We start from the raw sequence: 14263 nt of genomic DNA, 5'->3' as shown, positions 1-14263 counted from the left end.
GGTCGTATTATAGGCATTATTATAGGCATAAAAGTGTAATATACATTTAGATAATTAGCAAGTAATTAAAGTAATTAATAAGCATTAAGATACATTCTGATTCTATAAAAGATCAAGAGGGAGAGTTGGGGTCGGTAAGTCGGGAATAGGTAAATGTATAAAACAGGCAGCTCTGGTTACTTGAAGACTACGGGAGCATGCCTGGCCACGAGGATCCAGGGACGAGGGCAGTAGGTCGAGGGTTATACATGAACGAAATATAATTAACAGATGAGAAATAGATAAAAGGGAAAAATAGAGTTGGGAGGTACGGGAACGTCAGGGACTTTGGACATATATGGTCTGAGGGGGGAAAATAGTCCGAATTCCAAGGGGTAAGAAGTTACATGATAGCAAGTCCGAATAAGGTTCTGGTTATTAGAGAAGAGTGGGGAAGAACGACCTAAGGTAAGGGGGGAAAGGTGTTTGACCAATGAAATAGGAAAAAATGGGTAAAACCTTGACGTAAGCTTGGGGTAAAAAGGACGGGGAGACCCAAGGTTCGGGGAGACTGGAGGATCCCAATTGAGCACCACAATCTCGACCTTACTCTGAAAAACACCAGTTTACACCTCCAGTATTTCGGCCAGGACTGAAGCTTTGCGGCTAAAGTTCATAAACCATCGTGACCAGAAGTTGGTGATCAATCATTAGTGATTGAATAAACAGTCATCAACGAAAGAAACTCTTTGTGCTCATTGGGAGAACTACGGTAATTCATCCAAGGCCCTCGGGTACTGACCTTGTACCTCTCGTAACATCCCAGTCTGTCAGCACCAAGAACGAGGGGATTACCGTGGTACAGGTGAGGAGGTAACGACTGTTACACTCCGGTTAATTAACACCAATTAACACCTGTAATTAAGGGACGAAAAGTACCTTGGATACTAGCAATATCATGGTGGTGGACAGTAGAAATGGGCTTCACACACTGTACCCATGTGGGGATCGAACCTGGTTCTTGTGAGTGACGACCCAACGCTTTAACTACTGGACTACTCAACCCGCCCTAGATAGACATTAGAAACCAGTTATAAGGCAACTGGATTGCAACCTTGTTTCAAGAACGCTAATATTCAAACCTATATGGTAGATACAAGGTTACCTTTTTGGACGTCCAAGAGACCAGAGCTATTCCACAGTCTTTCTTCTTTGTTCAGAAGAATGATGGAACACAGAGGTTTCATAGTAGTTGTGTATCCTGATGACTTTCCAGTGATTGGTGACACTAAATCTCAGTAGTTCAATGCATTAATACTGATAAGACAGTGCGGCCTTGTCAAAAGCTTGGTTTTCTTGGCATTGAAATTGACACCCTGAATCCCACTGGATAAACTGGAGGAGGTTAAAGGACAATTGGCAAATTGGGTCAGCAAAAATAAAATAAAGGTGAACTAAATTGGGTTGCATGGATGGTTCATGGTGGACGAGCCTTCTTATGCAGACTGATTAATTTAATAAACATCGACAAAAGGCGCAGTCGTCATGTAAGACTCAATAAGAGTGAGCAGGCAGACATCATGAAGTCCTTTTAATTTCAAAGAAAAAATGGACCTCAGATGCATGTCAAGAGGGTAGCGCAGCACGTTATGGAACGGACAGGATCTATCGCAACTCGTATTTGGATTTTCCAGAAGTTAACTGATCACATATCAATGTTACAGAAATCTTTATCGTCCATCTGTCAGCTAAACGGTGGTGAAGCAAAAGGAGAGCGGATTGTTGTACATAAGACAACGTGTTTACTATGTATGCTACTAATAACTTCACATGCAGAGGTCCATTGTTATAAGCAGTGTGAACCACATGCCTGATATTACTTCAATATATTGGCAGAATCAGTGGCACAACAGTGGCGTATGCTACAAACAGAACACCGACAGTTTTAACGAGGAACATATGCTGACACTACAAAACAGACCTATCCATCTATGAAGAATGCTGAGGTGTGATTCTGTTTCTATTTGGGTGTACGCTAGTGCTTGCAAATATGAGTACAATATTGTTGTACACAGCATTTTAGCAGGATCCCTTTGTATCTCAAGTTTTCCAGGATATCTGAAGGTACTGAGACTTTCACACCTCGAATTTGGATTGCAGAACCCCTTGGATTACTTAGAAGAGAAATCAATTTAGACAAGTCTTACTATGCTTCCTGAATCAGCCAGTTGCGTAAGTTCCAGAAAGAAGACTTATCTGTTGATGAAAGATGTTATTTTCCACAGCAGGTTATTTGACTACGATGACTGTTCCACACATCTACAAAAGCCTTACAGTTTGGACAACGTGTGCTTCGTTTACCTCTGGCAGCTCTTTCAAACACCAGACTGTGTCCTGTGTCAGCCTTGCATTGACCAGTTTTCTGCTGCTATACAGAAGGCAGCAGTTCCCTTGTTCTCCGATATGAATGCTGGTGGTGGGGCCAAGTGCTTAACATACAATGGTTTTGATTGGACCTTGAATTGTTACCAGTTCTTGTGTGGTTACAAGTCAAGTGATTACAGTTGTCCCTCTTTTCGGAGTGGAGGTTGCTTATTTGCTTTCGAAGTAGGGGAGTCTAACACTCTTATTAAGCTCAGAGGTGACTGGTGCTCATAGTCCTATGAACGCTATGTCTGCATCAGTGACAATAACTTGGCAAGACAACTTAATGAATCAATTACATTTTGACTCTAATAATAACACGACTTATACGTCAGTTAAAAACTTGTTCTTCCACTTGGTGGTATTTGGGGATTTGTTTGGAATTTGTTCTGTATTACCCCCAAATGATATTTCTTATTCTATACATGTTGTTCATGTTTTGTATAGGTGTTATACATCACACTTTCTCCTCGACGATGTCACAGAGAAAGTACCGTCCTGTTTAACAAAGTTACACTGTGTAGGAAGTACGATAGACAACGCTTTGAGCTCATGTGCGTGTTATGATAACTGTCTTCATGGTCATAATGAAATATAATGTTCTGTTAATTTTTGATAATTCAAAACGCGTTAACTTGGAAACGCTTACTCTAACAAACGTGTGCTCGTGCGCAGGATGATATTCGGGGAAATATTAATCAAGTCGCTTTGATTGGGAAATCTCCTGGAATAACAAACGTTGACTTCAGTCATATTCTGAAGTTGTAAGATTCATCATTACTTAACTAAAATGTCATTGGAATAAACATGTAACGACTCACAAAATTAGTTTATGCAACGTTGGTTATGTTTTAGATATTTTGTATGTAGGACGGGCCTAGCGAGGTTGTACCAAAGTTACTTTATTTCACACTATCTCATAGTATCTAGCACAGCACTTGTGGAGATTACTCGTGGCGATTCAGGGTAAGAATATAGATCCCAAGCAACAGGAGCGTGTCGTGAGAGACAACTAAATAGGTTGGGTGGTCAGGCTCAGTGACTTGGCTGACTGAATGTCGATACATTCCGTGGATCGGTGTTCATGATGTTTGTCACTGGGCTGTCAAGTCGAAATATTGCTGAGTGCGGCGTTAAACAACTAACAAACAAACAAATCAAGAACATTTCCCACTGTCCATTTCATTGGTTTCCAATGATTTTGTTGTTGTTTTGAAATGTTTTTAATCGTGTATTCTGGGCTTCTAAGTATGCTCCCCCTTTCTGAAAATAATACAACCCTCGATCACTCATCGATCTGTGAATTCGTAATGAATATTTGTTAAACCCGATGTTGACATGAAGATGGCGATTATATAGAGAATGTTTACATGAAGATGACCATGTGATAAATGGAATGTATACTTAAGAATTGACCTTCACTTTGTGTGAGTTTATTGGAGTATGAACCTTCATAGAGTGAGGGCCAAACTATACAACTATACAATGTTTGGCCCTCACTCTATGAAGGTTCATACTCCAATGAACTCATACAAAGTGAAAGTCAATTCTTATAATTTTCTATCACAATTTCTTACCTCAAAGGATGTAGACCAAGATCGTAACACAATTTTATTTAGTACGTGTGACTTCATGTTTACACTGACAGCCATACAACAACCAGCTATATCGCGGAGTAAAATAGTTCCTCAAAAAGAGAGGTGACATGGGCGTATGGATGCACAACTTGCTCTTCAGAAACATCTTACGCAGCACATGTGTTCAAATCATATCCTCATTAGATGAGAAATGTCTGTAAAGAACTACTTCAGTAAGTCAGTCACAATGACAGCGCGTCGAAATACATTTACATCAAGTACAAGACGTCGAAATTGCCGACACAATAAACGTGACGGGAGAGATTTCCGAAGTTGGTAATGAATCTGTGGCGGTTACATGTGTTAGTCATCACTGATCAACTGGCCGATCATTGAAAGCTGAATAAAGATGCGTCAAACAGACACAAAGGTAAATACATGGATTGCTGGAGACGGTCAATGTCAGCCTAGGCACCGATCGAGTCGATACTACGATAGTTTAGATGTGAATTTCTTCGTTTGTTCATTAGGATTGGCCGTAGCGAGGATATTCGTGAACAATCATGCAGTCACGCTCACCACATTTCTCAATGTATACTGAAACGCTGAGACCAAGAATAAAGGTTCTAAATGATCAGAAAGAACGCTTATGCATGTTTTCGTGCTTGGGAATTCCGAGGGGTTTCCCGAGGAATGTGGAAGTAGTCCGTCAGTGTTTACGTCATTTCAAGAACACGGTCTCGTGAAAAACGTATGAACGTCAAATTGTGTCGTTCATACACTTATGAACGTCAATTTCGCGGTCATGTGACCGACCTCTCGTCCAATGGAAAAGCTGTATATCGTGTAAACTTCAAATTAAAAAATGATATGTAGATGGCGATATTATATATAGAATGTTGACATTTAGGTGGATATATTATAAATAGACGGAATGATGTGAATAGTACCAGGCCAGTCTAGATGTGAATGGTATCAGGCTACTCTAGATGTGAATGGTATCAGGCTACTCTAGATGTGAATGGTATAAGCCCAACCTAGATGTGAATGGTATCAGGCCACTCTAGATGTGAAAGGTATCAGGCCACTACAGATGTGAATGGTACCAGGCCGCTCCAGATGTGAATTGTATCAGGCCACTCTAGATGTGAATGGTATCAGGCCAATCTAGATGTGAATGGTATCAGGCCACTCTAGATGTGAATGGTATCAGGCTACTCTAGATGTGAATGGTATAAGGCCAACCTACATGTGAATAGTATCAGGCCACTCTAGATGTGAATGGTATCAGGCCTCTCTAGATGTGAATGGTACCAGGCCAATCCAGATGTGAATTGTATCAGGCCACTCTAGATGTGAATGGTATCAGGCCACTCCAGATGTGAATTGTATCAGGCTAATCTAGATGTGAATGGTATCAGGCCACTTTAGATGTGAATGGTATCAGGCTACTCTAGATGTGAATGGTATCAGGCCACTCTAGATGTGAATGGTATCAGGCCACTCCAGATATGAACTGTATCAGGATATTCTAGATGCGAATGGTATCAGACTGTTCTAGATGTGAATGGTATCAGGCCTCTCTAGATGTGAAAGGTATCAGACCACTCTAGATGTGAAAGGTATCAGGCCACTCTAGATGTGAATGGTATATGGCCACTCTAGATGTGAATGATATCAGGCCACTCTAGATGTGAAAGATATCAGGCTACTCTAGATGTGAATGGTATCAGGCCACTCCAGATGTGAATGGTATCAGGCTATTCTAGATGTGAATGGTATCAGTAAAAGTAAAAGTAGGTTATTCCAAACATAAAAATAGAAATGAAACATTTAGAATAAATTAATAAATACAATGTGGTTATACAAGAGAGAAGTGGGTACGGTTGAGAAAATGGTATATGGCAAAGCATCTTTCTGTGCCGAGTTGCGTCCCTGTGTCAGGATCCAGTTTTTGCGGGCACGTAATCCAGGTTTGCCCTGATTATGGTCCTCACTATTCTCCCTGCGCTAACCTCACACGTCATCACATCACTCACATGCATGATGTTCCAAGTTACCTTAAACTAGATTATATGACATACAAGTAAGTGGGTGATTTTTGTTTAACGCAGCTTTCAACTGTATTTCAGTTATGCCACTGGGTGTTCTCGTTGGTGAAACCCATGAGCAAACTGGGATTCGAACCAAGGATCATAGTTTTTACTGGGACGCATAACGGACGCAATTCCGCACAGCCCGAAACGTTTACTACATGGAACTCATGAACATGGCCATGGTGCTGACAAACCTAGAAACATCACCAGGACTATGCAGGATCAGAACCCAAGATCACAGGTTTCCGGCACTTCTAAGGGAGACAACTCTGAACGATACATTTTAGGCGCCTTAGATTGCTGGGCCACCCGTGCCGCCTCATAAGAGATAATGAAAGGTGGTGCTATACCTGTCCTTGCTGGCGAAGATCCTTGAGTGGTCCATCCATGTTTTCTTCGGAATGCAACGCCCAATTTGATTTTCGGTACTGAAGTAGAGATTTTTCAACATTCTTTGAACGAATAATTGTTTTTTTAAACTATACGACTGCTCAGGACTTACAAGTGATTAATTCGATTTCATTGTTTATACTTTGAAAGCTACTGTTACTAAGGTTACTTTTGTCTCATTTATGTCATGTAGTTGCCTGGTCACCTTGAGTTGGGTCCTGGTACTAGCATCTAGATGGGCCTTCTGTTCTGTGACTCGATACTGGAAAAAGAAGAGGCTCCAACTTTTAATTTCATTTTATGTTTAAGAATAAAAACATCACCATTAAATTTTATAATAGCTCAGTTCAACTTTACACATTAAAGTAGTAAAACGCCTAATATAAGCTTTAACTGATGTCTTTAGCATGGCGTGGAGTGTATTCAATATTGCATACAAGAGACCGTGCCATTAATATCAGTCAATCCTTATAAATCAATTTAGTGACATTTTCACTTGAAAAGAGGAACATCGGAAACAAATATCACAATGTGCTTAAAATCCCAATTGGCGAATGAATACATGTGAGTGACAGTGTAAACACCATTTTCAACACTGTCAATAAAGCGTCAAACATACCTACGGGGGACACCCCTAATTAAATTCAACCAATCAGAAGCGCGTTAAACAACTGGTAGTGGGCAAGTAAACAGACAATGACCTTATTGACGTGAGATTGAGATTGTGGATTTCAGAAAAAGATAAAAAACAGTGATTGAGCAAAATCTTTTCTGTACTTTATCTAGAATACTTTGAAGTGTTCCTGTGTTCTTCGAGACAGAATAAACACATGTGCATGACGACACGGAATATAGTAATGACCGCCATTGTGGCCAATCAATTATTGGTAACATATATCGCGCCATGCGGCGCATCAATTACTAGTAACAAATATGTCTCCGCGTTGCGCGTCAGTAAGTCCTTCTTCATCTGTCAGCGGCGTTTGAAACAATAGACCATGCAAGGTTATTATTTCGTTCGGAAAATGACAATGGTTTGAGCAGCACTGTCCTGGCGTGGTGTTCCTCGTAACTGACAGGTAGGACACACTCAGTTCGGATAAACAAGACTGTCGACCACCCAACGTCTCACATGTGGTGTGCCTCAAGGGTCTGTGCTGGGACTGATCTTTTTCACCATGGGCATTCGGTAGGGCATTTGATATCAGAAGAGCATGTGGCTCATCGCTTTGATGCAGAGGATTCACAATTAGTTGATAGTTTCAGTCCCCTCCTCGACAATCAGATTTCATCTTTGAACAAGATGGAAAGTTGTCAAAACAATGTCAAATCCTGGATGACTGCCACATGCTTAAGCTGAATGACGATAAAGCAGAAGCAATCGTAATCGCTCCGCCCGAGAGACAGCATAAATCTCACCAAACCAACCTCACAATTGGACAATCCTTGATTCCTTTTTCCTCACTTGTCAAAACCCTTGGTGTATTTATTGACTCCATTCAAATGACCAACTTCTCCTGTATGTTCCAAAATACAGACCAAAGTCCTTCGGTGCTCGATCCTTCTCTCATGCTGGTGGAACGCCCTTCCTTTCAGCCTCAAAAGTGCAACTAGTATCACTATGTTTCAGTCTGGACTCAACACATACCTTTTTGAACGCTACAACTGAATGTGTATATTTTCACTATTTTATTGTCCCCTCTCTGTTGTACATATGTACATATACTGAATTTTGCGCATTGAGCATGTCCCTCACTGATGTGGATTTTGTCCTATATCATTAGAAACGGACTCGACAAGGAGATTCTAGTTTTTTTTAGTGTGGATCCTCCATTGGCAATAAGTTCAAAGTCATCCATGTAAAGGAGGTGAGTAAGGGGTCTTGAGGATATGTGCTGAGGAGGTCCAGGATGATAACCTTCCTCTTTGCCAAGCAAAATGCTTAAAGGATTTAATGACAAACAGAAGAGCAAAGGACTGAAAGAATCGCCGTGCAATATTCCTCCTCTAATAGAAATGGGTTCCGAATCGAAGTCACCACCTGCCCCTGCAAATACATCTCAAGTTGAGTTGACCAGCAATTTAATAAAGACTTGAGTAAAACAAGCAGTCGCTCGGGGAGGTCAATACATTCTAGTGACTTCAAAATCCATTCGTGAGGTACAGTATTATTATTATTATCATTATTATTATTTACATATTTGCCATGTTTTTCCTCAATCTTGTCAATCACATTAGTGTCAAAGGGGACAGAAAATTCAATGATATAAATGATTTCATTGGATTTATCAAAAAGGACAAGATCAGGTTTGTTGGCCTGGATAGGTCTGAGGCTGTAAATGGGCCTATTCCAAAGGATTTTGTATTTATCACTTTCCATGACGCCCTCTAATATTATCATTATTATCTGTAACATATCGCTCCAGACAAATGCAATATAAATTGCTGTCTAATGGAACTGCCACTTTGGCGAGATGTTATCATGAACATTTTATCCTTATTATGAATGAAGCTACGCACTGCTGATTTGTTAAAACGAATAAACACACAGAAACAAACACACCGTAATAATGCAGAGTGAGTTGAAGTTACGGCGTCCCAGAGTGTTCAGAGCTATAGATATAATGATAAATCCCATCCCTTCTTAACTCTTTGTTCTGTTCCCACAACTGAAAGAAAACCTCACCAGCTCAATGACACAATATAAGCTGCGAACAGTTTGCCGTGCCTAAAAAGGCAGCTACAAAGCTAAAACCATTTCCGTGTCACCGAAACTTGCATACTAAAAATTCGTAAATGGGATTTACAATTCGGATATGACCTTACCTGCAGAATTTTACCAACACAAAGGCTTTAACAACAATAGCCTCCTGTGAAAGCAGTAAAACCGCTGTTGCGTCGTGGATTCATAGCTATGTTTTCATCTTATTAATATTTGGGGGACGGGTGGCCCAGTCATCCACAGGGCCGCAATTCGCTGTGCAGAGTTCCGTACCGTCGGTCTCTCAGAAATCCATGGTCGTGGGTTCGAATGTCGTGTCTTGAAGCAGACTAACCCTATTGAAGTACACTTGTATAGGGAAGAATATCTAAATCATTTGCTCACATTCTGTTCTCATAACAAAAGTAGCATTGTTTGACTAATGTATGGGTTATACACACATATTGTTTCCCGAATTATGTGCAAACAATTTTGTATTTTATGTGCACCACCCTCACAACCGCTTTCAATAAGACTGTGCACCCCTCTTCTTTTCAAACCAGTTATGAAATGGATTGGAGAGCAACTCACCTGAGTGATGATAAGAAAAAGGGCGCCACAGCCAAACCCAAACATGAATCCGATAGGTGCGATTTTCAACTTCATTCTCCCCTCACAACGAGACGTCTCTGTGCAGCCACCAGGCGAATATCCAACTGTGGTCAGGATATCAGAGTTTACAGAAATCGAAATGACGTCATATGTATAACAACATCACGACTTTGCATTGTATCCACCAGGAAGTAGACCACGTTAGCAAATGAATATACAATGTAGTTAAAACCCGATTCTACTAATTCGAAGTCGTTTGAGCCTACGAGTCCTGTTAATTCGAATCAAGCGAGCGATGATATTTGAAATGAAAAGTATATGTTTCAAATAGGAAATGGTCAATATAATATTGTGAATGTTGTGTGCTAGAAAGCACTCATATGTCGTTATCTATCAGACCAGCAAAACATACGTGTAGGAGTGTGTATACAGATCCGATATAGGAGTGTACAAACAGATCCGATATAGGAGTGTATATGAAGATCTGATATAGGATTGTGTATACAGATTCGATATAGGAGTGTACAAACAGATCCGATATAGGAGTGTATATGCAGATCTGATATTGGAGTGTATAGACAGATCCGATATAGGAGTGTACATTCAGATCCGATATTGGTGTGTATATACGGATCCGATATGGGATTTAAATCTTTATGTAAACAAATACAGACTCATTTTAAGCAGAGCATTACAAAGGCATTAGTTAATGCTGCGAATGATAGCAACTGTACAACATTTTTGAGACTTGTTAAACGTTATATTACCGCACGCTCGCAGGACTCTAGCATCGCACCCGCAACTTGGGTAGATTATTTTAAGGAATTACTTAATCCAGTGTCAATAGGGGATGAGATTTTCTCAACTGAAGTCAGTGAATTTCTTCAACATCATAATGATAGCTTTTATTGATTTCGAAAAGCATTTGGTATGGTTGATAGGAGTAAGTTAATGTATATTTTATTGCAAAATGGTATTCATGACAAGTTTTTATGTATTATTCAGAGTATGGGTAATCATGTTAAAGCAACTATAACATACGATTATGGCAAGAAAATTACTGAGTATTTTGATAGTTCATGTGGGGTAGTTCATGTGGGGTAAGATAATACGTTTTCTGTTTTATGCAGTTAAAAGTATAAATATATTAACACTGTAAACGTATTCACTTGAAAGTCATATACCACCTTCGAACTTTGCGAGCGAGTTGAATGTTCTATGTCCATTGGAACGAAATATAGTACGAGTGTATACCTTTTTTTATTTGGTGAAATACATATACGTTAGGTAAATATGACTATAAAACGAATTTCTTTTTAATTCCTTTCTTTCAAGATGTCTTTGGAAATGAAATCATGCTTGAAATATAGAGCTGACTTGATGGGAGATGCAACGGTAGCCAGCTGTGACTGTACATGTGGACACACACTGCACCGATTACAACACACATGTGAGATCTTCAAGGAGATATTTACAGGAAATGATGAGTAGCAATTCCCTGTATTGCAATTACATGTTTACAGTTCTGCTTTCTGAGACACACTGATGTAAGTATCTACTACAACTAACAATAAATCTATATAATGAAATTAAAAAAAATAACTCTCTGCTGAAATGTGTGGTGCCAATCTTTCGATTGGGTAAGAATCGTACAAAGTATGACTGGACGACTCAAATATTCATAACTGATACAGAGAAAACAGCCAGATTTTAGTCACAGCGCTATCACATGACAACTGAAAATTTTAATTAGCAGATAAATTAGGGTAGGTGACTACATGTACGTGTTTCCTATTGTATGTACTGTTATATGTATCTATGTAAATATTTTTGTGAGGTGAGACTCAGATGAACAATCTGTCTGTATGTTTTAAATTAGGCCGACTCCGTAATTAGATACGACTTTCTCTTAGGCGAGTGACATTGTGTATTCAAGAGTAAACTGTCCTGATTATAACAAGAAGATATTTTACTGAAGGCATCAGTCAATCCGCATATACAGAGAGACAATATCAATGAATTGCGGTTTCTAACATCATGTACGCGTATTCGTGTCCGCGATCATTAACTAAATTATAAAAAGAATATTTACAATATATGTTTCTGTATGTTCTAATAGCTACAGGGCATATACCGATAAGACATTATACAACGCACTAGTGAGAAAATGGGAATTATCATATGGATGGAAATCAATAGTTCATATAAGGAATTTGAAAACTCAAAACCCAAGTATACTTCTCGGAGTTTGTTATCACCTGTGTCTGTGTCTGTATAACTTCTCCAGCACAATGAACATGGATGGAAATCAATAGAACATATAAGGAAGGTGATGACAACTGAATCACAAAACTACTCGGGATATAAATGGGGGGATTGCTAACTTTTAGATCTTTCACTAGAGTGTAATAACCACATGTATACCTTGTTTACACACTATTTACACACGCATTTAACTTTACCACACTGAATTGATCATTCTGAACATAATATGGTTATACACCGGTTATCAAATAGAACATGTAATGCACTTCATATTGTTATCAAGGGTAACTGTCTGGCCACACTAATCAGGACGCCCCTCCATACATGTACATTGTATGTGGTTTTTAACCAAGTACATGTACATTGTATGTGGTTTTTAACCAAGTACATGTACATTGTATGTTGTTTTTAACCAAGTACATGTACATTGTATGTGGTTTTTAACCAAGTACATGTACATTGTATGTGGTTTTTAACCAAGTACATGTACATTGTATGTTGTTTTTAACCAAGTACATGTACATTGTATGTTGTTTTTAACCAAGTACATGTACATTGTATGTGGTTTTTAACCAAGTACATGTACATTGTATGTGGTTTTTAACCAAGTACATGTACATTGTATGTGGTTTTTAACCAAGTACATGTACATTGTATGTGGTTTTTAACCAAGTACATGTGCACACATCAACTGTGATATGACCAGTGTCAACGTGGTATTTATCTAACCACTACATCAGTATATGCTGACATATGAAGACAAGAGACACGATTTAAGTGGATCATAAATCAAATATTCATCACAATAAAACTATTTAATGACAGCATTATTATAGCAGGAATATTTTACAAACTGGTGCTACATGCATTTATCAAACATTACATGTGCCTCAATCCATTCACAGTATAGCATCATAGTCTACATTGTACATGTTTGGAGACTATTGTCATGTGTTGACTGCGTGAAGTCCCATAATACTCCGAATTAGTGCCATAAAGCAATAAAAACGGTTTCGCAGAAATCCGCGGTTTGCAAATTATTCACGAATTATTGACAACTTATCCGCGGAATATCCGCGGATTATTCGCAATTTTGCTGGAGAACACGATAACAGACTTTTGCGACGTAGTGTTGGAGTGTACATACAGACCTGATAAACAACACAAAAAAATTGATTATATCCGAGGTTTTACGAATAAGTGACACTCATAGAGGAACATTGTTTTTGTTTAATTTCCTTTCCGTTTTGGTCAGCTTAAAACATACACACCTGTCCCTAGTTCACAAAACTGTTGTTCTCTTCTTAGTACGTATATTGATTTAATTATATTGTTCTGATATATGAAGCTGATTAAAATTAGTTTTGAGTATTCCTTTTAAACCACAATTTACGTGTTAAACAAACCAAAGTCCAAATTAATCAAGTACGATAGAGAACATACCTTCAGCGTGGAGGAAGACAGCTTAATTCCTTGTCGAAGTTATGTATCCAGGCCAGACCGGCAAAGCTACAGTGTGGCTCAGCGATTGTTTGGTCACTGAACATGCAAGATGAAAATCAATGTGCCACGTTGCATTGGGCTTTCAAGCTATTGCCAGAAATGCAATTACAGTTGACATTGTTACAAGTTCATAGTTATATTGTTATAGTGTCTATGATTAATATCAATGAGAGAACAGCAGTAACTACATAGTAGCCTTTTATGGCAAGCATGCGTTGCTGAAGACCTATCTCTCCCGGATGATCACAGGTTGTGGTGATATGTGGAGACACTGACATGAAGTAGTGATGATGATCTGTAGGTGGAGTCACTGACACGTAGTAATGATGGAGGTCTGTATGTGGAGCCACTGACATGTAATAGTGATGGTGGTCCGTAGGTGGAGTCACTGACATGCAGTAGTGATGGTGGTCTGTAGGTGGAGACACTGACATGTAGTAATGATGGTGGTCTGTAGGTGGAGACACTGACATGGTGTGGTGATGATTGTCTGTAGGTGTAGACACTGACATGTAGTAGTGATGGTGGTCTGTAGGTGGAGACACTGACATGTAGTAGTGATGGTGGTCTGTAGGTGGAGACACTGACATGTGGTAGTGATGGTGATCTGTAGGTGGAGACACTGACATGTAGTATAGATGATGGTCTGTAGGTGGATACACTGACATGTAGTAGTGATGGTGGTCTGTAGGTGGAGACACTGACATGTAGCAGTG

At 39.3% G+C, this 14263-nt stretch overlaps 1 protein-coding gene across 1 annotated transcript in view; it reads right to left on the bottom strand.

Annotated features, from left to right (window-relative positions):
• Positions 1 to 13700, bottom strand: part of LOC124117916 (probable methyltransferase-like protein 24) — a 37978-nt gene extending 24278 nt beyond the window's left edge. The window contains exons 1-4 of the mRNA XM_048395059.1: positions 13488 to 13700; positions 9759 to 9883; positions 6672 to 6728; positions 6427 to 6504 (exon numbers count right to left, since the gene is read on the bottom strand). Of these exons, the coding sequence (XP_048251016.1) occupies positions 6427 to 6504; positions 6672 to 6728; positions 9759 to 9833 (210 nt within the window). The 5' untranslated portion in view covers positions 9834 to 9883; positions 13488 to 13700. The remainder of the gene's footprint in view (positions 1 to 6426; positions 6505 to 6671; positions 6729 to 9758; positions 9884 to 13487) is intronic.
• Between the last annotated feature and the right edge of the window lie 563 nt (positions 13701 to 14263).

This window comes from Haliotis rufescens, unplaced genomic scaffold (genome assembly GCF_023055435.1).
Source record: "Haliotis rufescens isolate VD_foot unplaced genomic scaffold, xgHalRufe1.0.p SCAF_14, whole genome shotgun sequence".
Lineage (NCBI taxonomy): Eukaryota > Metazoa > Mollusca > Gastropoda > Lepetellida > Haliotidae > Haliotis > Haliotis rufescens.
Note: the sequence above shows the minus strand (reverse complement) of the source record. Positions and strands in the feature narration are given on the sequence as shown.